The sequence below is a fragment of the Terrapene carolina genome, unplaced genomic scaffold (assembly GCF_002925995.2).
Source record: "Terrapene carolina triunguis isolate 2854851 unplaced genomic scaffold, T_m_triunguis-2.0 Scaffold137, whole genome shotgun sequence".
NCBI lineage: Eukaryota > Metazoa > Chordata > Testudines > Emydidae > Terrapene > Terrapene triunguis.
The window spans coordinates 1,621,661-1,644,936 of NW_020664488.1; the positions used below are offsets into that span (position 1 = coordinate 1,621,661).

Below are 23,276 nucleotides of genomic sequence, written 5' to 3' on the forward strand. Positions count from 1 at the left end.
GAAGATATGCAAGAGGCTAATGCAGTAGCTTGGCTGGCACTAGGCACATATAAGACACGTTCTCTGAGCAGTACACTGGGTGGCAGCTCCAGTTTGAGCTATGGTTACAATTTTAAATGCCATAACTTGCACTTCTCCCTCTGTGCCCTATCGCACTGGTTAAGATCTTCAGGGGCTCTCCTGCTGTCAGCTCTTGGAATTGAATTGTCCGTGATTGGTGGATGAGGTGTTCTCAGTTGAACCCATTCACCAGTGAGACCTGTTCCATTTGATAGTCCATCAGGGCTGTGTACAAACATCACCTGTTTGTTCATGCATTGTATTAAATGAACCAGCCATCACTAAGACAAGGGCGCTATGTTTAATTTTCCTGACTCAGCCATTTGGGTGACTCGTGTTTATTTTAGTCCTGAATGTGAGGTGTTCAGCGGTCATGGCAATGGGTGCTATACACAACCAAATAGACACATACAAATACAACTCTATGGAATATCCTGAGTGATTCAAGATAAAAACCTTTCTGGCCCTTCCATCTATGGTTCTGTGCTTATCATGAATCAAATTTTCCCTAGTGCAGAAGGCCAGGAAGACACCAGGGTATGTCTACATTGCAGTTAGGAGCATGCATCCCGGCCCAGGTAGACAGACTTGTTTTAGCTCCACTCGAGCTAGGGGGCTAAAAATAGCAGTGTGGACACTGCAGCATGGGTGGTGGTCCAGGCTTGCCACCCACATATGGACCCAGGGGGTCAGACTGGTTGGTTCTCCATCAGCTAGCCTGTGTCACCTCCCATACTGCAACAGCCACATGGCTATTTTAGGGCACTGGCTCAGTGAAACTAGTGTGTGTCTATCTACCCAGCCTGGGAGCCACACTTTCAGTCTGAGTGCAGATATAGTCCAAGGCTCCACTTAAGCCTTCAGATCAGAGGTGAACTTTACTCCCAAATGAATCAAATCAGAGAAGCAGGTGGATAGGAGAGGGGGAAAATTCTATTTACAACATAATAGCTGGGTGTTGGGAAAGAAATGGCAAAAATGATGCCTTTGTAAAATATTGACTGTCCCAAGATTAGGGTGAGGTTTTCAAATATACATAAGTGACTACGAAGTAGACCTACTGGAAAAGCAGGAACCATTTTTTTGTGAAATTGTCATTAAACACCCGTGCCTTTTTCTTACTGAAAAATTTCCCAACTTGAATTTTATTGACCATCTCATTCACAAGTTCCACTGACTGTCACAATTTTGGACAGTCCTTTTTCCATCCCGGCCTCTTCAGTTCTACCCACCCTGGCATCGTTCTAAGGCATTGTGAAATAGTTCCTCCCAAGCACAGAAGTCCTTGTGTTACAGTGAGTGCGGGATCTGGCTTCTCTAGGTGAGGTGGAGCAATATATCATTGCACGAATGGAATTATCACAGGATTTGAGACCATCTGGGGTCACTGAGAGCTGGAACCAGTGACCCTTCAATCCTGCTGCTTGTTCATGCAATGAAAGAGCAGGAAAAGACCAAAGCTTATTTCTGTTATTCAACTTAGGGGAGTAAAATAAACCATCCAATCTTATGGGAACTGCACTACCTGATGGGAAATATCTCGGTATCTAACACACCCAATGTGACCAAAAGCTGGGCTGAGCAAATCCTGTAGGGCTAGGTTCGAGTGGGTCATGCAAGGTAAGCAATAGACGGAATGTTTCATAGGTAGATTCGTATGCCAGGAAGAGACACGTCGTTCTATTAATGCTGCAGGCAACATGTTTGAGAATTAGACATGAAAATCTCAGTTAGAGAAATAATGTGCCAGCTGATGCTAGGGCATGGCTCACCTTCCCATGAACAGGGCGGGGAAGGCAAAGCAACGACAGCAGCAGCTCTTAGTTAGAAAGAGGAAAAAGTAAGAAACAAAGAAAAGCCCTGGCAAAGACAGATCCTGCACTGGAAGCCTCCCCCTGCCCGCTCAATCAATTCTACCTGGCACTGATCCTGGGATCAAATGGGGCAAAGAGGAGGAGAAAGGGTGGGAGACTATAAATGAGTTTGCTCACCGCTAGGCACCCCCTTGTGGCCAGGCAGAAGGCACCCCCTTGTGGGGTTAGGAAGAAGTTTCTCCTATGGACAGATTATTCCATACCTGCCTGCCACAGGTGTTTCTTGACCCTTCTCTTGAAGTAGCTGGTGCTGGCAATTCTGACATTCCCACTCCTTGCTCCCCACAACCCTACTCTACTCCACGGACAAGATGCCAGCAAGAATTTACTCAATGGCCAGGAAGATTCTTAGGCTCTAGATCAGAAAAACTTATATTCCTTCCAAAACTGTTGGGTATTTAAATGCTTACCCTAAGGAGCCCTCTGATGGAGGAAACTGGTATAACTTTTCCTCCATAAAGTTTAGGACTACAGTAACTCCTCACTTAAGGTTGTAGTTATGTTCCTGAAAAATGCAACTTTAAGTGAAACGATGTTAAATTAATCCAATTTTCCCATAAGATTTAATGTAAATGCGGGGGGTTAGGTTCCAAGGAAAATTTTTGGGGGCAGACAAAAGGCATTATATACTATACAGTACTGTACTGTACTGTGGTGGGGAGGTGTCCCTGGCTTACCCCTAGGGCTCAGGGCTGGGGGTGCAGGGCCTGGGAGGGAGTTAGGGTGCGGGAGGGCGCTCAGGGTTGGGGTGCGGGAGGAGGCTCAGGGCTGAGGCAGGCAGGAGGTGCTGAGCACTTACCTGGGGCAGCTCCTGTTTGGTGCAGGGGGTGTGCAGGTGGCTCTGCGCAGCGCGGCACCGCCCCCATGGCCACGATTCTGGGAGCCGCAATTCTGGGAGCTGCTACCCCCCACCCGGAAGGCAGGGCCATCTGGAAGGCAGGGCCACCCGGAAGGCAGGGACTTTAGGGGCTGCAGGACCCTGGGCTAAGGGGGCCCTGGGGCCCTGGCCTGCAGCGCTAAAGCCCCTTTCGGAATGCGGCGCTTCTTTCCGGCTGCTGGCTGCGCAGCTGCCCCTGCTCCTCCTGAGTTCTCCGGCCCGTGCTCCCAGGGCCACATTCCGAAAGGGGCTTTAGATGCAGGCTCCAAGTGTTCCGGGTGGCCCTGCCTGCCGGGGGGGCTGGGGGGGCAGCTTCCCCGCTTGCTCGCTCCCTCCCAGAAAGACCTAAGCGCTGCCAAACAGTCCTAACTGTTTGTCTGACACTAGTTCAGATTAGCGCTGGGAGAATAACAGACTTTTTGGTTCACTGGCAATTTCAAAAAGCCCCCCAAAAATATTATTTTGGGTAAGAACAAGAAATATTTTTTTAGGGCTATCAAGTGATTAAAAAAATTAATTGCAATTAATCGTGCGATTAATCGCGCTGTTAAACAATAATAGCATACCATTTATTTAAATATTTTTGGATGTTTTCTACATTTTCAAATATATTGATTTTGATTACAACACAGGATACAAAGTGTACAGTGTTCACTTTATATTTATTTTTATTACAAATATTTGCACTGTAAAAAACAAAAGAAATAGTATTTTTCAATTCACCTAATACAAGTACTATAGTACAATCTCTTTATCTTGAAAGTTGAACTTACAAATGTAGAATTATGTACAAAAAATAACTGCATTCAAAAATAAAACAATGTAAAACTTTAGAGCCTACAAGTCCACTCAGTCCTACTTCAGCCAATCACTCAGACAAACAAGTATGGTTACAATTTGCAGGAGATAATGCTGCCTGCTTCTTGTTCACAATGTCACCTGAAAGTGAGAACAGGTTTTCTCACGGCATTGTTGTCACCAGCATCGCAAGGTATTTACGTGCCATATGCACTAAAGATTCATATGTCCATGCTGATGACGGGTTCTGCTCAATAACGATCCAAAGCAGTGCAGACCAACACATGTTCATTTTCATCATCTGAGTCAGATACCACCAGAAGAAGGTTGATTTTTTTTTTGGTGGTTTGGGTTCTGTAGTGTCTGCATCTGAGTGTTGCTCTTTTAAGCCTTCTGAAAGCATGCTCCATACCTCGTCCCTCTCAGATTTTGGAAGGCACTTCAGATTCTTAAACCTTGGGTTGAGTGCTGTAGCTAGTTTTAGAAATCTCACATTGGTACCTTCTTTGCCTTTTGTCAAATCTGCTGTGAAAGTGTTCTTAAAACTAACATGTGCTGGGTCATCATCCGAGATTGCTATAACATGAAATATATGGCAGAATGCAGGTAAAACAGAACAGGAGACATACAATTCTCCCCCAAGGAGTTCAGTCACAAATTTAATTAATGCATTGTTTTTTTTTAACGAGCATCATCAGCATGGAAGCGTGTCCTCTGTAATGGTGGCCGAAGCATGAAGGGACATATGAATCTTTAGCATATCTGGCATGTATATACCTTGCAATGCTGGCTACAAAAGTGCCATGCAAACGCCTGTTCTCAATTTCAGGTGACATTGTAAATAAGAAGCAGGCAGCATTATCTCCCATAAATGTAAACAAACTTGTTTGTCTTAGCAATTGGCTGAACAAGAAGTAGGACTGAGTGGACTTGTAGGCTCTAAAGTTTTACATTGTTTTGTTTTTGAGTGCAGTTATGTAACAAAAAAAATCTACATTTGTAAGTTACTTTTTCTTGATAAAGAGATTGCACTACAGTACTTGTATGAAGTGAATTGAAAAATACTATTTCTTTTGTTTATCATTTTTACAGGGCAAATATTTGTAATCAAAAATAGTAATATAAAGTGAACACTGTACACTTTGTATTCTGTGTTGTAATATAAATCAGTATATTTGAAAATGTAGAAAACCATCCAAAAATATTTAATAAATTTCATTTGGTATTCTATTGTTTAACAGTGTGATTAATTTTTTTAATTGTGATTAATTTTTTGAGTTAATCGCATGAATTAACTGTGATTAATTGACAGCCCTAATTTTTTTTAAATTGTTGGCAAATCAAAAAGTTGAAATTTTCATTTCAGGTCAAATGAGATGAGTTGACAAAACTGAAATGTTTTGTTTCAGCTTCAAATATTTTAAAGCATTTTTGAATTATTTAAAAAATAAAATCGGAGGAAATTGTTAAATTAAAAGTCATTTCAAAGCAGAAACTTGAAATGTTATATTTTGAAAACACTGTAACAATTTGACAGTCAACATGAATTCACACAATGTTTCAGGGTCACCAAATCTGCATTTTCACCTAAAAAAAATTTCCACCAAATGCCCAAGAAGTTAAAAAAAAATCTCTCTCTCTTCTTATTCTGACAATACACTCTATCACATCAATAACCTGGTCACAGGTCAGCATTTGAGTTGCTCAGATCTACTGCCATATTGCTGTTATGGTTTGTTGTCGAATTCCCTCTAACTCAGCAACCAAACCACCCTCATTCACTACGACAAAGTCTGATACTGCTTAGGAACCATGGCTTGCTGTTAGCCTTAAGATAACAGACCTTGCCATCTCTTCTGTCCCAGGGGGAGTTCTATGCTCCAGATATAGAGCAGATGCACGTGGTGGACCATGTGAAAGGGCAGCCAACTCAGGAGAAACGCAACGTGCTGGTTGAGAGTGCCAGAATCGCCAGAGGCAACATCAAGGACCTAGCCATGCTTAATGTCAAGGAACTGGATGCCCTGATCATACCAGGTAGGGCTGATTGTGGACTCCCAGCATGGGTAGGCAGACAAGCACTAACTCTGCTTATGCTAGCGGATTAAAAATAGCAGTGTGGCCATGGCAGCACAGGCTAGCTGCCTGGATCTGGACAGGATTGTACTCAAGTGGCTAGCGTGAGCCACCGAGACCACACCGCTATTTTTAGCATGCTAGCTCAAGCAGAGCTAGAGTGCGTCTGCCTACCTGTGCTGATGCATAGACATCCCCTTAGAGATCCCATGGAAGGGAGCAGCTCTCCATTGGCATGACCTGGAGAGGCCCCACCATGAGTCACCAGGAAGAGGAGTTTTTTTGTTGGTGGTGGTTTTTGGAGGTTGGGAGAGAAAGGATTTGTTGCCCTAAAGAAAAGCAGCAGCACACTAGGAGAGCTGCACTAACAGACTGCTTGGCATAGATGTGATTTGATGTGTCTTCTATTTTAACTGGCTGTAGAAGTGAAGGTGCTTATTTGGGAGAAGAGGAGGAAATAATTATACCCAGCTCTCATCTACAGCTTTTCACTGGTAGATCTCAAGCGCTTTACAGAGAGCATAACTATCATTATCCCCATTTTACAGATGGGGAAACTGAGGCGCAGATAGGTGAAGGGACTCGCTCTAGGTCACCCAACAGACCAATGGCAGAGCCAGAACTACAGCCCAGCCCTCCTGAGTCTCACTTCAGTGCTCTAGTCAGTGGGCCACACTACTTCTGGTCCACCACAGAACCTGCCATGCTTCTCTTTTCTTGACTTTAGTAGAAAACATCATCAAGATGTACCTGGTTCAGCCATTAGCGCAGACAGGAGAATCACGGAGGGGTAGTGGAAGAGCAAATGATGAAAAGCCCAATCACTCCTGCACCTGTTGTAACTAATGGAAGCGTGGCTGTTGACTTCAATGAGCACAGGCTCAGACCCTAGATGAGGATTTAATTAGGAGAACTATTTTGGCAACATGTTCCACCATTACTTTAGAAAAATAAGAGAATGGAAGAGGAGCGGGTTTGTGAATAAAGCACTAATACATCTTCAGATTAACTCTGTTCAGAGACCACGAGGATTCTTTGCCGTTTCTATTGGATGGTAATTGGCAGGTAAGGCTTACAGCCTTGTTTGTACTACAAAGAGTTTGCCAGTATAACTACACCAGTGGAGCTATACCAGCAAACCCATTTAGCAGAAATGCAGTTTATGCTGCCAAAAGAATTCTAGTGCCAGTACAGCTTATACCAGTTGCCTGAATTAAATAAGCGATACTGAATCAGGTACTCGTCGGCTGGTATAACTGTCTCTACTTTTTTTTTTCTGGTATTGTTATATCTGTCAGGAGTGTGATTTTTTCCCCTCCAATACTCCCAACTGACTTAGCTATGCCAGCAAAACTATGCCAGGCCTAAGAGGGAGCTGCAGGTACTCAGCAGACATGGTGGCTTGCTGAGGTTTTATTGAAATATGTTTGGACCATGGATAAATGCCACACTGCACCAAATTCAGTTAAGCATTTTAGTGAAATAGGTGAGTTGGCAAAAAAAAAATCCTACATTAAAACAATCACCTATTTTTAATCTCTTTCCCTATTCTGAGGTAGTTTTGGAGTGGCTAAGAACCTCAGTACTTGGGCAACACAGGGGAAGAACTGCACGGTCTCTAAAGTTGTGGAGGACACTTTGAAGTCATTCCATGCTGCCAAGAAACCCATTGGCATGTGCTGCATCTCCCCAGTCCTGGCAGCCAAAATCTTCCCAGGATGCGAGCTGACGGTTGGACAGGACAAAGAATGTGAGAAGTAAGTGTCGCCGAGCCCTACTGCAAAATCTGACTCTGAAGGATCGACACAGCACACCGGTCCACCTCTCTCAACCCAAGGGTAGGAAACACACCAGGGTAGTGATTCACAATGCTCATTATGTCATTTATGGTACATACTGCCACAGTACCTCTTCTCCTCCACTAACCAGGCCGAGATCATTGTAGTAAAGGGGCTCAAAGCTGGGGCTGAATTATCCCAGTGGAAGGAAATGTATTGTGCTGGCATCTGCTGTTTGAGGGAGAGTTAACTTGTTTGAGAAGAGTGGGTCAATAACCCAATACAGGTACCTGGGGGAGGGGGGCTACTTGTAGCTTTACAGAGGGATGCTAGCTAGAGTCTTAGTGGTCTACACTATGAGTTTAGGTCAAATTTAGCAGCGTTAGATCAATTTAACCCTGGACCTGTCCACACGACAAAGCCATTTTTGTCGATTTAAAGGGCTCTTAAAATCAATTTCTGTACTCCTCCCCGACGAGGGGATTAGTGCTGAAATCGACATCGCCGGGTCGAATTTGGGGTAGTGTGGACATAATTCGATGGTATTGGCCTCTGGGAGCTATCCCACAGTGCTCCATTGTGACTGCTCTGGGCAGCACTCTCAACTCAGATGCACTGGCCAGGTAGACAGGAAAAAGCCCCGGGAACTTTTGAATTTCATTTCCTGTTTGGCCAGCATGGCGAGCTGATCAGCACGGGTGACCAGACAGAGCTCATCAGCACAGGTGACCATGCAGTCCCAGAATCGCAAGAGAGCTCCAGCATGGACCGAACGTGAGGTACTGGATCTGATCGCTGTTTGGGGAGACGAATCCGTGCTATCAGAACTCTGTTCCAAAAGACGAAATGCCAAAACATTTGAAAAAATCTCTAAGGGCATGATGGACAGAGGTTACAACAGTGCAACGCTCCGTAAGTCGATGCTAGCCATGGTAGTGAGGACACACTCTGCCGACTTAATGCGCATAGTGTGGACATAGGAAGTCGACTGTATAAAATCGATTTCTAAAAATTGACTTCTATAAAATAGACCTAATTTCGTAGTGTAGACCTACCCTTAATGTTTAAATTTATTGAGGCTTTTTGATTACTTTAGTGAGGGAGAGGGAGTAGTATAGAGTTTGCTTAATTCCTTGACTTCTGAGGAATTCCTCTGGCACAGTATACACTGTCTTCCACACAGTGGTCTCTTACCTGAGGGGTATTCATTGAGCAATGGCAGACTCCTAGCTACTGCTATGGGACACCTAATGAGAAGGATCCTTTCCATCTAAGGCCTTGGCAGAGTCTCTCTGTGTCAGGATCAGCTACACACACCTGATTTATTCTCACTTCTTCCTTTAGGTGGCCCTATGCAAAGACTGCAGAGGCCATGAAGGAACTTGGCTGCAAACACGTGAACAAGCATGTAGACGAGATTCATGTGGATGTGAAGAACAAGCTAGTGACGACCAGTGCCTTCATGTGCAATGCCCCGGTCCATGAAGTCTATGATGGTATTGGAAAGATGATCAAAGAAGTGCTGAAACTTGCCTGAATGCCTGACTACAGAACATGCTGGAAAATGATGGGAATCCAAGTCTTCTGAAATAAACTTCAGATACATAGTAATGGAGAGCAGCCACTGAGAGTGGGCCACTGCTGTCCTTCTCCCTACACCCTTGTGCCACAAAGCTTATTTTTAATCACACGGGGCCCTTTCCCATTGGACTGCTGCTAGCTACCAAGGAAGGAGACGTTTAGACAAGGGGTTCTCGCAACAAAATTTTTGGTGGCCTCAGAGTGCGGCCACCAACTCTCACTGGTGGCCACACGGACACTTTTTTCCTAAAAAAGGGTTTAAGGGTTCCCAGGGGGCAGTCAGGGGCAGGGGTACCGGGGCAGTCGGGGGATAGGGAGAAGGGGTGGTTGGATGGGGCAGGGGTCCCGGGGGGGCCAACAGGGGAGGTTGGATGGGGCAGGAGTCCCCAGGGGGGCAGATAGGAGGTGGGGGCCAGGCTACGACCCCCTCCCCTAACTGGCCCTCCATAAAATTTACGAAACCCGATGTGGCCCTCAGACCAAAAAGTTTGCCCACTCCTGGCTTAGTGGGTCCTGGGGCTTGCTGTGAAAAGTGATATTTGTGTATTTGTTAATATCACAGCACACTTAGTAGCTACCTGGGAGGCTACAAAAAGTGATAAGTGATATTAACAAACATACACTTTTCACAGATAGCTAGTAAGTCTGCTGTGAGAAGTGATACTTGCATGTTTGTTAATATCACTTTTCTCAGCAAGCCCCAGGACCCATTAAGCCCTGGACGGGGAGACAGCAGGGGCCAGAGGCGATAGGGGTGGGTGATGAGCCCCATTGTTGCATGGCCAGAGCCAGGGCCTGGTGTCTGCTGCCATGCGGTCAGGGCCTGGGCTCAGTACCTGTGGCCAGAACCCTGAGCTGGAGACAGGAACTGTGTGACTGGAGCCAGGGATCGGAGCCTGCTGCCATGCATCCGGAGCTGTAGGTCAGCGCCCATGGCTAGTGCCTGCCACCGCACAGCCAGAGACCACAGTTGGATGCCGGAGCCCAGGAGTGCGTGCCTGGAGCCAGGAATCAGTGCCCACTGCTGCATGGCTGAAGCTAACACTCGCTGCTGTGCAGCCTCGGCCAGGGGTTAGCACCCGGGGCCAGCTCCTGCCACCACGTGGCCAGAGCCCTGGAACAGAGCTGTGGGCTGGCGCCTGCTACTGTGCAGCTGGGGCAGGGGATCAGTGCAAGGAGCTAGGGCCACATGGCTGGAGCCCGGGGCCAGCGCCTGCCACCACACAGCTGGAAATACGGGCCAAAGGCCAACTGAAGCTCCATGGCCAGAGCTGGGGTCAGCACCTGCTGCCCTGTGGCCAGAGGCCGAGGTTGGCGCCCAAAGCCCTGCGGTTGGAACCCACTGCTGTGTGGCTGGGGCCGGGGCCTGTGACCAGTGCCTGACACTGCATGACGGAAGCCTGGGACAGGAGCCGGGGGCCAGCATCTGCTGCCATGCAGCTGGAACAAGGGGCCAGAGGCTGAAGCATCGCAGCTGGAGGCCAGGGCTGCGTGGCCAGAGCTGGGGGAGTCAGTACCCACTGCCCCACAGTCAGAGCCTGGGGCTGCATGGCCAGGTTCCTGAAGTCTTGCCGCTGGAGCCTGCCGCCCAAACCCCCTCCCCCCAACGTGGGTCAAGAACTCACCTTGCTCCTGCAGCGTTGTGCCCCACCTCTCTCCGCGCATCCAGGAGCAACAAGGAGGGAGGGGCTGATGGTTCCCCCACCCTCCATCACCGCCCAGGAGGCTGTCGCGGCTGCACGAAAAGTCCACGGTGGCCGCATTTGAGAAACGTTGCTCTAGACAAACCTGGGCATCTTTATCGCTAAGATCTTGCCACTTTTACCCACAGATACCCTGTCATACACTGGCAATGAAATGGAAGCATTGGCAATAATAATAGTACTTAGGCGCATCACAATCTCGTGCTTATGTCAGGCTTCTAGTGGCCTGACATGTAGCAATTGTCATTAGGTTGCTGAATGGCAGAGGATTTTTCTGGGTTATTCCAGACTCTGAGAGATTGACCTGAAATTTCCATCAGTTTATCTAAAGTCCTGGAATTTTGATATTAATGGGCTTTTTTCCCTTCTGAGATATGATGCATCTTTGCTATCTTGCCAACATATAAAGGGATGTCACACACAAACATAACGCTTCAGTCCCCCCCACCTCCCACTACCTCGGAAATGGGAAGGAATGTAAGCTTTGAAAGTTTCTTAGAAATGGGGACGTAGAGAGTAAAACCTCTAAGGAGGGAGCTATTTCCTATCAAAATTTCATTTTTGACTTTTTCTGTGGAACTTGGAAGCCAACCCAAGAAAATGTGTGTACAAAGCTCCATCTTCAGAGTCCATCATTCTCCTCCTCATCCGGTCAAAGTTAGACTTGCCCATTCTAAATCCTTTTCAGGCATCTATGGTTGGGAAAGAGTATTTGATTTTTAGATGACTTAGATTCCCTTAAAGACACTGCAGGGCTTGTATTCCCCAAGAGACTCCAACAACACTGATAACTAGACATGAACTGGTATTCATTACTCAGATCAAAAAAAAAACTCAGTGTCATTTCTACTGAATAAAATTACAAACATCTTATATATGCTGGCCTCTGTTTGATTGAACACCAGAATTTATTTTTGTATTTCACATTATATTAATGAATACTGTGCATGTCATTGCTTTGCCTTTGCTCCAGCAGAATGGGGATGGAGGGAATTACCAGTTACAAGCCCTGGGAAAACAACCTAGGCAAGAAGCTTAAAGGGTGACTTGATTACAGTCTATAGCAATGGGCCTGCACCATTGTTAGAATTTCTTTTGTGCTACAGGAGAAAAACCTAGTATATAAACACATGATTCACTGAAACAAATTCAAATAATACAACCACACACTTGCCTCCCAGAATGTGGTCAAACATACACCCCCATTTAGCTAGCACTTCTAGGGGTATCTCATTTCCTTTACCCAGCTGGTGAAGGGACAGCCACAGTTAGAGAGGTCCTGACTTAGCAGATCCAAAATGATCCCCCATAAATCTGGTCTTGAGAAGTGCTGCACATGATATAAAATCGTAGATAAGTTTCTGAAATTTTGGTTGCTTTCTGCTAACTAAATATTTTCCACTTATGTAGCAATCTGCATTCCAAAGGATCCTGGAGTGCTTTGCAAACTAGATACATATGGCACCCACTGAAATGCAACCATCTCTGGGGAAGAGGACAAGACCCAACCTGCAAACAAGACACAACACCACAATGGAGGTGAAGGGAGATTTTGGGCAAGGATCACAGGGCCAAACCTCTGCTCTCATTTAAACTGCCCAGGGTCTTTAATATCCATGCAGACCAGACAGGACCTCAGTGTCATAACTTGGCTCAGCCCTCCTCCCTGGAAAGACACTAGTCTGTTGTGACTGGACCCAACTTCTGGATCTACGTGCTCTTAAGCCAACTGGGTCTGATCAGAGCTTGGTCACTGTTCCTAGCTCTCTTTCAGAGTAGCAGCCGTGTTAGTCTGTATCCGCAAAAAGAACAGGAGTACTTGTGGCACCTTAGAGACTAACAAATTTATTAGAGCATAAGCTTTCGTGGGCTACAACCCACTTCTTCGGATGCACGAAAGCTTATGCTCTAATAAATTTGTTAGTCTCTAAGGTGCCACAAGTACTCCTGTTCCTAGCTCTGAGTCTTTAAGGCACATTCCCAGGCAAGGCCTCATGTCTGAATCCCTTCCTTGGGACGTGGGGCTCTGCAGCCCAGACACCTTAACCCTGAAACCAGTGCCTCAGCCCTCCTGGGCCCACAGTTGCTTATACACATTAGATCTGAGTTCCACCATTCTGAGCTTGATTAACCCTTTCAGGGACTACATGGCAGGCAAGCAAGGAGCACAGGCTTAGCAAAGGAATTTCTTATCTACAGATGCTTTTAATCTTGAAAGCACTAGAGTTTTACAAATTTTTGGGAAAAAACAAGAGTCCTGAATGCACCCTCTGAGTCTGATCTCACCCTTCCTGCGAGTCCTAGGTTTGGCCAGAATCCATAGGCTGGGCAGTCCTTTCTGCCTTTCCTCTCCTTAGCCTGGTCATCTGGCATGTGGTGGTGGTCTGTCCCCAGCTCAGAAAATCACCCATCTTTGCCCTCTTTTTGCCCATGTCTTTCATCTAGAGGAATTCCAGGCTCCAGCCCCACAAGAGGCTTCTGGGTAGACAGTCATTCAAAGTCAATGGCACTACTGATAGAAAACCCATTGTTCCACTAGGAAAGAGTCTTTCAACTTTGATGGCCCTTAATGGCTCTCTCATTGTCACATCCTTGAACTGTCCTACAGCCCAGCGTGAACAAGACAGTGTCTAGAACAGACAGTCTTGTCAGGGCCAGGCTGAGTTTCAGCACAAAGTGGGTGCCTTAATCCAATATGGAGGTTACAAGTAAAGGGAAGCCCACAATTAAGGTTACAATCAGAAATGGTGTTCACAAAACAAAAAGGAGTTCACAGTTTGACACAGACATATGCTCAATACGTCACACTCCACTTTTAAGGCCTCATCCAAAAACCCTATTATTAAATACCATGACGCTATGCATGGATCTCAAGGGAACTTGCAGTGGCCAGAGTGAGCTGTATGGAGACCCTGTGCCTCTACAGTCCTTGCTCTCCAAGGCACTCTCTAGCATACAGAAAGCAGGAGTCCTCTCCCACTAGCCCCAGAATCGCTCTCAGTGGGTGCAGGAGTTCCACAATGCAGTGGGCTTGAGTACCAAGTTCATCCATACACCATCAGAATTAACTTTTGAGGGTAATCCCTGTGGGGATGTGGAGGCAGCAATGGGCTGAAATTATAAAAAGGAAACATTTAGGTGGAATATCATGCTATGGATGAAGAGTCCAAAGCAGTGGAGAGAACTAATCCATGAAGAGAAAAAGTTATAAACAAGTTTTATTGGGATACAGAAAATAATTAGCGCCAGTGGATATAACAAATGAAAACAGTGTTTCCCAAACCAGAGTGTAAAATCAGGCCAGGGGATAAAATACTGATGACAACTCAGTGTGTACTTCAGGAAGGGTGATGACAGAGTTCACCATCTGCAATGCATCTTCTATACCAATTCACTGCACTGGGACTCTCACATTGCTAAAGTGAAACACCTCAAATTCCCACACTGGGCTAAATCAAAATCAACTTAAAAGTCTCAGATACATGCATCTCACTTTTTAGGTGAATGCTATAGACAAATAAGGACCCATTCTGCAATTGGCTTTGAATGGACAGACCCCTGCAGGAAGGCCCTTTGAAGTCAATGGGTCTCTGCAGGGGCACAGGGTCCACCAGCACGGATCTGATTGCAGGATCAGGGCCTAAGTATGTGCCAGGAACAGATTTTGATCGGGTTTCTGGGATCGGACGCTGGGATCGGCTCCTTCTTAAAAAGTACATTTTGAAAAATGTTTCCTGTTATTCACGAAAGTCTGTTCCCCTGCCTTTTTTGGAAGCAATTAAAAGGGGAATGAAGTTATCACATTGGAACATGAAAACAATCAAAAAACAAGTCAATATTTGACCTACACCCAGAATGCTACCTGAGATCATTTAAAAATTCTGCAATGGAATCCAACATTAGGATATAGACAGCTAAAAATCAGTAATTCAGTCCCACTGCAACCATGATTCTGAAAAATTCTGATAGTGATCCCCCATTTTTTAACCCCAGGAGAATGGAGAGAGGCTGGAGAAAAAACAGATGTACCTACCAACTGTATTTAAAACTGTGAGTAAAAAGAAAAGAGAAACATCTAGCTACATGCTGTTCATCCTTATAATCCGCAGGAACTCCTGTTCATTCACTTCCCCATCTCCATCCACATCTGCTTCATCAATCATTTCCTGCAGGACAATAAGGATTCAGAGACCAGATTAGGTGGGCTCAGAGAAGATGGAATTCACCCCTTCACAGAGTTTCAGCACAAGATCTATGCAGCACTCAACATAGGGCTTAAATGGGACCTAAGCAGTGCATAGGTCTTGTGCTGGATCTCTACAAAGGGACAAACTGCACCCAGAAGAAGCACATTAAAGCAGATTAGGGGAGAGGAATGGAAAGCAAACAGGGTTTTATTCAAGCAGCTTTCACATCCAAAGTATTCAAAGCACTTATCCTATTTCGAGCTATATTGGGTAATATAGTGTTGGGGAAGAAGTTCCTGATGTATTGCAACAGTGTAAATCCAGAGCACTGCAACTCCACTAAGCCACTGGTGAGGACACAGTGAAGAGTCGGAGTTTACAAGCTGTAAGTAGTGGCTGCAATAGTGTATGTGCTACTGAATCCTTTTACATGTTGAACTCTGTGCTCACCCAGAAAAGGGCTGTAAATGTCAGACTAGAAGGGAAAAAAAAGATTGCCAGCGGGATTTTTCCTTATCCATTTTGTTATTAAGCAAAGATTTCTTGTAATCGTTTTATCAACAAGACTCTCTATGGTGAGAAAATATACTACCGGTTCTGCTAATGTCCAGGCATGTTGGTCTAAATTCCTGGAGTTTGATCAATTGTAAAATTCCAACTGCTCTGTCTTTACAATGCATTACTGACGTGTGATGATTTTTATATAAATGCATACAGTTGAGAAGGACTATCACGGTCTAAGTGGTACAAAAAAGGAGAATCACAAAGCCAAATGAGAGTAGCCACATACTACAAATGAAACAATGCTCTCATCAGATGAGATGTAACCATAACTGGCCATGATACATCACTTTGCATTGCCCATTCATTGCATAGGAACTAAAAAAGTGAATGACCCTTTTAGGTATAGGGAAATGGGAGAGTTCCAGGAAAGACTCCTAAAGCAAATAGAAAGGTAAGAAAGGGATGTTCCAGTCTTGTCATCTATTAGGAGAATGATTATTGCTTATCTGCACTAAGTAACAAATAATTTGTCACAGCAGATCCTCTGTGTGTGGAATCCAATATCCTACCTCCCTCTCTGGCCAATATTTGATGTTTCAGATGAAGGCAGAAATCCCCTCTCATAATCCCCTCTCCCCACTTATAACCCACACACCTCCTGGATGTGCTATTCCGTCCCATTCTAGTGGCACCGAGACCACTTAGGCTTTGTCTACTGTGACAGACCCAGACCAGTGGGGTACAGGAGTCTGGTAGAGGGCAAATATACTGGTCACTGGATGAGTAGTTTTCTGTTCCCTGAGTGACCAGAGCAGGGGCTGCACTAGAGTAATCAGGAACCTGCTAGAACCAGTTCAGGCAGGCAGGCTAATTAGGACACCTGGAGCCAATTAAGAAGAAGCTGCTAGAATCAATTAAGGCAGGCTAATCAGGGCACCTGGGTTTTAAAAGGAGCTCACTTCAGTTTGTAGTGTGAGCGTGAGGAGCTGGGAGCAAAAGGTGCAAGGAGCTGAGAGTGAGAGGGTTTGCTGCTGGAGGACTGAGGAGCACAAGTGTTATCAGACACCAGGAGGAATGTCCTGTGGTGAGAATAAGGAAGGTGTTTGGAGGAGGCCATGGGGAAGTAGCCCAGGGAGTTGTAGCTGTCATGTAGCTGTTACAGGAGGCACTATAGACAGCTGCAGTCCACAGGGCCCTGGGCTGGAACCCGGAGTAGAGGGTGGGCCCGGGTTCCCTCCAAACCTCCCAATTGACCTGGACTGTGGGTTCTTCCAGAGGGGAAGGTCTCTGGGCTGTTCCCCAACCCACATGGTGAATCTCTGAGGCAAGAAAATCTGCCAATAAGTGCAGGACCCACCAAGACTGAGGAGGAACTTTGTCACACTACATTACACAGCTTTTAGTGACATGGCTGTGTTGCCACAGCCGTGCCACTAAAATTCATGCAGTTTAGCCGCTGTTTGTCGGCTCTCCTGCCGACAAAAAACTTCCACCCTCAATGATCAGTGTTTGCGTTGTCAGCAGGAGAGTGCTCCTGCAGACAATGCGCTGTTCATATTGGCACTTGTCATGGTAAGTTTTGTCATTCAATTGCCAGTGTAGACATAGCCCGAGAGAGAGAGAGAGCGATTAATGCAGGGGTGGGAAAATGTTTTGGTCAAAGGGCCACATCTGGGTATAGAAATTGTATGGCGGACAAGGAATGCTCATGAAATTGGGGTGGGGGTGTGGGAGAGGGTGAGGGCTCTGGCTGGGGGGTGCAGGCTCCAGGGTGGGGCCAGAACTGAAGAGTTCAGGGTGCAGGAGGGGGCTCGGGTGGAGGGGGGGGATGTGCGGGTGAGGGCTCTGGTTGGGGGTGCAGGGCTGAGGATGAGGGGTTTGGGGTGTAGGAGGGTGCTCAGAGCTGGGATTGAGGGGTTTGAAGGGCAGGAGGGGGATCAGGGCTGAGGCAAGAGGTTGGTGCACTGGGGGGGTGAGGGTTCTGGCTGGGGGTGCAGGCTCTGAGGTGGGGCTGGGGATGAGGGTTTTAGGGTGCAGGAGGGTGCTCCAGGCTGGGATCAAGGGGTTTGGAGGGTGGGAGGGGGATCGGGGCTGGGGCAGGGGGTTGAGGCGTGGGGGGGGGTGGCTCAGGGGTGCAGGCTCGGGGCAGTGCTTACCTCAAGCAGCTCCCTGAAGCAGTGGCATGTCCCTCCTCCGGCTCCTATGCAGAGGCGCAGCCAGGCAGCTCTGCTGCACACTGCCCTGTCCACAGGCTCTGCCCCTGCAGCTCCCATGGGCCGCGGTTCCCGGCCCATCGGAGCTACGGGTACAGCACTTGGGGCAGGGGCAGTCTGCAGAGCGGAGCCCCCTGGCTGCCCCTATGCGTAGGAGCCGGAGGGGGGCACATGTCCCTGCTTCTGGGAGCCGAACGTAGCGACCCCCAACCCTGCTCCCAGCCCCAGACCTCATTCCCCAGTGGGAGCTTGAGGGCTGGATTAAAACGGCTGGTGGGCCGTATCCGGCCCGCGGGCCATAGTTTGCCCACCCCTGGATTAATGAGTCTTAGGGCAATCAGACAGCAAGTGTGAAAAATCAGGACAGGGGGTGGGCGGTAATAGGAGCCAATATAAGAAAAAGACCCCAAAATCGGGACTGTCCCTATAAATTCGGGACATCTGGTCACCCTAATTGAGTCTGTTCTACAGCCTTAGCTAACAGCCATATGGCTTTTAGCTCATGCAGTAGAGCAGGGGTCTCAAACTCAATTTATTTTAGGGCCAGTACCAGTCCTCAAATCCTCCCAGCGGGCCAATAATGTCACTGAAGATGGTGTTCACACCATCTCCCAGCCCGTTTCCCACCCTTTTCCCCCACTCCCTTGGCTTCATGTCGCCCCGGCTGACTCTGCCTGGCAACTAATGATGCTGCCTCCATGGCTGACTCTGCCCAGCAACTAGTGATGGTGCCTCTGCCCTCTCCCCCAGGCAATAGGAGCTGCGGGGGGCGGTGCCTGCAGCTGACAGCCGGCAGCGGAGCTGTATGGGTCTCTCTCCTCCGTGGCTCTGCCAGCAACGGCAGGGATAGGGAACCGTTTGCAGGGAGCCGAACTGCCCGAGATGAATGACACATTGCCGAGTGCAACCCCTGGAAGGGTCCCCCGGAGCAACAGAATGGAGCAAAGTTGGGGAGAGGGGCATGTGAATCTCTCCTGCCTGCTCCCCTCCTGCACCCCCTCGCCCCCCATCAGCCGGCAGGATGAAAAAACTTTTTAAAAAGTTTATGCAGACTGCAGTGGGGAGGTTCTTGGGCCACAGATGGCCTGCGCGCCGGGACTTTGAGACCCCTGCAGTAGAGGCTCATGCACGAAGCTCCAGAGGCCCCAGGTTCGATCCTGCCTGCCGACGACCGGGGTCTGTCGGTGTTATAAGTAGGGGCTCGTCCAGGATTTGAACTGGGAAGTCTCTGAAGCACGGGACACACTTCCTCAGCTAGGAGAAGTATGTAACCCACACACCTCCTGGGTGTGGTGTTCTGTCCCATCTAATGGCACTGAGACCACTTAGAGCAGTGGTCACCAACCCGTCAATCATGATCGACTGGTCGATCCTCGGGACTCTCCCAGTCAATCGCAATCTTCAGTGGTGTAGCAGGGCTGCCGCTAAGGCAGGCTCCCTGCCTGCCGCGGCCCCACGCCACTCCCGGAAGCGGCCAGCATGCCCCCACAGCCCCGGGGGGGGGTGTGACAGGGGTCTCCGCGCGCTGCTGCTCCTGCCTGCAAGCACCACCCCCACAGCTTCCATTGGCTGGGTATGGGGAACTGTGGCCAATGGGAGCTTTGGGGGCGGTGCCTGCAGAGGGGGCAGCGCACAGAGCCACATGCCCCCCACCCCTCCTCCCAGGGGCTGCAGAGGCATGTTGGCCCCTTCTGGGAGTGGTGTGGGACTGGGGCAGGCAGGGAACCTGCCTTATCCTCACTGTGACGCCAACTGGGAGCTGCCCATGGTAAGTGCCACCCGGCAGGAGGCCACACCCCAATCCCCAGCCCTGACCCCTCTCCCAGAGCCAGCACCCCATCCTGCACTCCGAACACCCTCCTGCACCCCAATCCCCTTCCCCAGCCCTGACCCCCCCTCCCAGAGCCAGCACCCCAAACCCCCTCCCAAACCTCAATCCCCTGCCCCAGCCCGTGAAAGTGGGGGAGAGTGAGCGACGGAGAGAGTGGGGTATGGGGTGAATGGGGCAGGGCTCTGGGGAATGGGCGGGATAGATCCTGGGTTGTCCTTAAATTCAAAAAGTGATCTTGGGCATAAAAAGGTTGGAGACCACTGACTTAGAGAGCGAAAGGTTAATGAGTCTGCTCTACAGCCTTAGCTAATAGCCATATAACTTTTAGCTCATTCGGAGCACTAAGCTCCAGAGGCCCCAGGTTTGATTCTGCCCACCAATGACTGTGGTCTGTCAGTGTTACACACCCACAAACTAGAGTAGCAACAAGAAGATGCCACTAGGAAAGTAAAATGTTTCAGAACATTGCACAGTTCCTCTAATAATTAAATTAATCTTCCATGAAACAAAGACTCATGTCAACATTGTGCAAAGGCAAAGATGTACATTACAAACCTGCAGCTCCTCATCTGTGAGGTTTTCCCCAATCTCACCGGCCACACGTTTGAGATTTTGGAAAGAGATTTTGCCAGTTCCATTGTCATCAAAGAGCTTGAAGGCTTTCAGAATGTCCTCTCTGGATTCTGGCTCAGACTTAACAAAGAAGCGCAGAACAATAATATGCAAAGGTGAAGGTGATCCACCAGCATTCTAACATCCCTTCTCATGCACATTATTAAGAATCTAAGCTAAGAGGATATATCTTGAATGGCACCTGGCCACTGCAGAGTTCATTTTTTGCCACTATTTTACATTTGTCATTCTCTTTTATTACTTAAGGAAAAGCCATGAACAAAGTTGCAAGAGTCTGAGAGACCAGGACAGGAATATCCTGGTAGTGGTCCAAGTTAAAGGGCAGGTGTCAGAGATAGCACAACAGGTAGGCTGAAGTGTTTCAGAGGGTCTTGCATAAGGATTGTCTATGGATGTTAAATTGTTCTTGTTTGTTTATCACTTGTTTGTTCATGATTGTCTTTAGCAGCCAACCTGGCGCTTCCTCTCTCTCTTTCTAATATTGAATTCTGGTTAGTGTTTTGAATTGGAAATGCTGGACTCTCTTGGGTCCTAAGTGCTCTAAATTCCCATCAAAGACCTCCATATTAAGGATGCCCAGGACTTTTGTGGCTAACCCGATTTACATACCATTTTCTGAGTCATTGCATACAAAAAGGAATCAAAGTTGATCTTCCCTGACCCTTCCTTATCAACTTCTGATACAATTTTCTTCATCTCTTCTTTCTTGGGTTCATACCCAAGGGCTCTTATGGACACCTGCAAACATGGAAGATAGGCTGGCAATGCAAACAGAAGCGAAGAGCGGGAGACAATTGAAACCACATCGCATACTATGGAAAAAAAAAATGGGGATGGACGCACAAGGTGCTACTGCAAGTCAAATAAACGCTAGCAAGGCAACGGACCTGACAAAGAGCAGGTGTCCCAGATGGCCTGCGCGGCATGTGGAGCAGTTATTCCAGACAAGCCCCTGATGTCTTTGACCTTATACATTTGCTTTTTGGCATTCAGAGTTAAAGCATCCAGTTTACAGCACCAATGAATGATACTATACTACACCAAGCCCTGAGTGTCTCTGCCAATTTTTGAAGTTTCACAATGCTTCCCCCCCCCCAACACACACACACACACACACACACACACAGTTTAAAATGCTTTTCTCTCCTTTGCTTCTGTGTGACAGTCCCAGATACACATAGGGGAAACTGACTTACCAGACAGAGGAAACAGTGAAACTGACTATTCCCAAATTGTTGTCAGAAGCACTATGTAAACAAATTGGGGGGGGGAATAAAAGAAAATGTTTTTCCTTCTCTAATCTGTTCAATTACACTCACCTTAGGTGATTTATATAACAAGTAGGTCACACATTTTCAGACAGAAATGTGACTTTTAAGTGGACAATGTCCTTTAAATAGTGTATGAAAGAAAGACAGAATTTAGTGTTGGTGAAACATGCCAGATCAACAGCCCTGAAGGCTGAATCTGTTTATCTGGAACATAGAAACAGATACAGAATAGACTGCAGCAATGCAGACTTCCACCACCCTGCCTTTCCAATGTGCCTCAAACTTTCCCTGGAGGCACTACAGCTAAGAGGTCTGAGCATGTTCAGTCTGCAAGGTCCATTCAAACTGGCACCTCTGCTGAGATGCCAACAAGATCAATTAATGCCACTGATGGTGTGGTTTTCTATTGTGATTGGGATACCAGGACTGAGACGTCTACACAATTTATTTCACTCTACAAAATGTATGCCATCAAATGGCAAAGCCTTTCAGTCACTATTGCCTTGGGTTGGATTTGAACCAGCAATCTGGAAGTGAAAAGCACTACATCCCATTCCCAGGCCTTTGAAGCACCTAGTCCCCTCAAACACCTACCAATTATAGACGATTAGGGAAATATTTATTTCACCACTACCGGTTATATACATAGAGATAAAGAATGTGTGTTTCATTTTTACTGCAGTATTACCCCTTAGTTGTAAAGAATCACACAAAGTATATTATGCAGTAGTACCTGGTTTCTGGGAACCTCAGAATAAAGTTGGGGATTGGTCCTGCTTTGAGCAGGGGGTTGGACTAGATGACCCTCTGAGGTCCCTTCCAACACTGATATCCAATGATTCTATGAAAGTTCCTGCTATATAGACTACATTATCTTGGTGCAGAAGAGATCTTTAATTTGGATATGAAACAAAGTGGTTTGCATGACAGTGGAAGGAGATTTCTTAAACTCTTACCCACAACCACAAAACTGAGTTTCTGGATCCATGTCCCTGATTTGTCTGGTCAGCTATACCCCCAAAGAGTGATGTTGGAGAAGAAAGGGGCAGCTGGCAGGGTAGCCAGTGAGCAGTCAGGTGAGAAGAATGGAGCTGGAGGAAACCCCCTCTTACCCAAACCCCTGAGTTTTCTAGAAAACACAAGTTTTTAGCATTGAAAGCTACAGCACTAGACCTGTTTTACCATCTGCTGGTCTAGGCCTTTTTGCAACAAGTACACAGTGTATTTGTGATTTCTTGCTTGCCTTCAAGTCCTTCACATCGACAGTACCAGTGCCATCGGTATCAAGCAAATCAAAGGCCTCTCGCAACTGCTGTTTCTGTTCTTCAGTGAGTACCAACTTGGGTGCCACCTTCTTCTTCCGGGTCACTGCCCCTTCCATCACTTTCTTGGGGCTGGAAGCCTTGGAAACATTAGTAGAACAAGAGACCAGGTGGATCACTAGCATTAGGGACCCAGCCTGCCTGCCCCACCCCGTCTCACAAAGGGCACCTCCCACGGCATGTCTACACTGCATTATATAAATCTGGGTCTGTGGGACCCGAGCCTGTAGACTCAGTGTTTCCAAGCCCACACTTGAGCGTCCACACTGCATTGTAAACTGGGCTTAGAATTACTGGACTCGGGTCTCACAGCCATGCTAATGCGTCCATACTGCACTACGCAGACCTTCTGACTTGGATCTGCCTCTTGAGTTGCATCCACACTGCAAAATGGCAAGGCTTGGACCCGAGTCTCAGGGAGACTTTGGCCCTGACCTACCCCCACTAGCAGGGCCTAGGACCCAAGTCTAGACTGCTCACTTCTTAGTGTATGCGCAACATGCCTCAGGTGGCATGTGACCAGGATTCACCGAATTTGGTCCACTGTTTGGATCATTAGCTTCCCCCC

The 23,276-nt window shown here is 47.3% G+C and overlaps 2 protein-coding genes across 2 annotated transcripts; one reads left to right on the top strand and one right to left on the bottom strand.

The window, feature by feature from the left end:
* The first annotated feature begins 5,480 nt into the window (after positions 1-5,480).
* LOC113406760 (glutamine amidotransferase-like class 1 domain-containing protein 3A, mitochondrial) lies at positions 5,481-9,000 on the top strand. Its single transcript, XM_026653393.1, has 3 exons — positions 5,481-5,646; positions 7,241-7,442; positions 8,808-9,000. The coding sequence occupies exons 1-3, from the start codon at positions 5,505-5,507 to the stop codon at positions 8,998-9,000; spliced, it is 537 nt and encodes a 178-aa protein (XP_026509178.1). The 5' UTR covers positions 5,481-5,504.
* Positions 9,001-13,929: 4,929 nt separating this feature from the next.
* On the bottom strand, positions 13,930-22,902 carry LOC112104624 (caltractin-like). The gene is made up of 4 exons (XM_024197039.1): positions 22,630-22,902; positions 20,725-20,853; positions 20,038-20,175; positions 13,930-14,913 (listed from the first exon to the last, which is right to left on the bottom strand). The coding sequence occupies exons 1-4, from the start codon at positions 22,900-22,902 to the stop codon at positions 14,827-14,829; spliced, it is 627 nt and encodes a 208-aa protein (XP_024052807.1). The 3' UTR covers positions 13,930-14,826.
* Positions 22,903-23,276: the final 374 nt, after the last annotated feature.